Genomic DNA, 1,608 nt, shown 5'->3' with positions numbered 1-1,608 from the left:
AAGTTTTCTGTCTTTTCACGCTTAGATCAAGTGGTTCATCATCCAAAGATTGTCGTTTTCGACTGCCATGTGATTTAGTAGAAAGATCCATTGGATACGAGACTGACTGAATGTTTGATTGGTTCGTCGCATGCACAGAGTTCTCATATGTGACTGGCATTAACATATGACGTGGGTATTCAACTTGATGATAAACAAAACTCACGGGACTCACTGCAGCTTGAGGTGATCTTGTCTTTTGATTGTTGTCAAATCTTACATTGGGTGGAGATTTAAGTTGTACGCCTGATGAATCAACCATAAATTCCTGTACATATTGCTGATAACGTAATTTTAAGTCCGTCCAATCTTTTTCCATTCCTGACGACCTACAATGTTTACAATCTACATTCATAATCCAAAAGTTGTCTTTTCCTGAAGGCCTATCTGGACGACGCAGAACTTTTTTGAAACAATCGTTGATACTCAAAGTATGACGCACACTGTTCTTCCATCCTTCGTAACCCCCACGAAGGCAACAAAAAGCTTTCGGCATGAAATTTGTAATGTTCTGTAGCGTCATCATGGTATTGGGATTCGACACGATGGCAAAGGTAATCATCTCGACGTAAGAAAATGGAGATTTGATATGCCGCATATAGTCTGGTCGTGGTCGTTTTCGCTTATTGACTTTCGGTGTTTCGGTGGGTGATTCAATTTGTACCCCCTTTGTAACACATTCAACATCATCAGAATTCTGAGGCTCCGGTTTAACAGAAACACTGTCTGGAACAGCTTCATGAACGGTAGAGTCAGGCGAGTCAACTATGTTCATACTCTTCAATACTCTTGCCATACTATACAACTTTTTCAATTAATGTATTTTTGTCTGTTGTTCTAAAGCTCAAAGTGGCTAATGAAGATGAAACAAATTGCCACAGTTTATAAACACTAGGATTTAGAGCTCACCTAGTCGAACTGTAATGTAATTGGTCAACTGTGTAGAACAAAAGCTATTGTTTCAATCGCTATAATAGTTTAGGAGGTGTAACCTGGTGCAACGAAGCAGGCTGCCAACGTGAATACAAAGGGAGTTTACCAGCATTGGACTCGCATTGTTTCAATATCTTTCATTCAATTGCGGGGCGTGGATAATGCCACGCGCCTTTATTCTTTATTGTTCATTATTCTGTTCAATATCCTAATACCTTTCAAGACTGAATAATGTGTTAAAAATTTTAACTGGTGGAACAATGTGTTAAAAAGTCTTTTCTATTAAGTAATTTTGAAAATTATTTGTTAAAAATTCAGCTCCTTAATGGGTTAAATTTTGTGTGAAATTTAGGAAATAGTGTTTTCTGTAGTTTCCAAATGGGTAAAAATTCATGAGTGAAAAATTAGCTTATCATCATTTTACCGAGGATAAATATTTTATAACATTTTTATGTTTTATAACATATATATAGACCTATATATGAATTTTAACAAATAATTTTCAAAATTACTTAATAGAAAAAGACTACTTAACACATTGTTCCACCAGTTAGAATTTTAAACACATTATTTATATATGTATATATATATATATATATATATATATATATATAGAACTGGAGGTCGCTGGAACAG

The 1,608-nt window shown here is 35.1% G+C and overlaps 1 protein-coding gene across 1 annotated transcript; it reads right to left on the bottom strand.

Annotated features, from left to right (window-relative positions):
- Nucleotides 1–19: 19 nt before the first annotated feature.
- Nucleotides 20–835, bottom strand: LOC117121327 (forkhead box protein Q1-like; the record flags this gene model as incomplete). The annotated part of the gene is made up of 1 exon (XM_033266475.1): nt 20–835. A coding segment is annotated over exon 1 (816 nt), but the record flags the coding sequence as incomplete, so codon positions are not given.
- Nucleotides 836–1,608: the final 773 nt, after the last annotated feature.

This window comes from Anneissia japonica, unplaced genomic scaffold (genome assembly GCF_011630105.1).
Source record: "Anneissia japonica isolate Jap-2015-1 unplaced genomic scaffold, ASM1163010v1 scaffold148819_len1616_cov186, whole genome shotgun sequence".
Taxonomy (NCBI): Eukaryota; Metazoa; Echinodermata; class Crinoidea; order Comatulida; family Comatulidae; genus Anneissia; species Anneissia japonica.
Note: the sequence above shows the minus strand (reverse complement) of the source record. Positions and strands in the feature narration are given on the sequence as shown.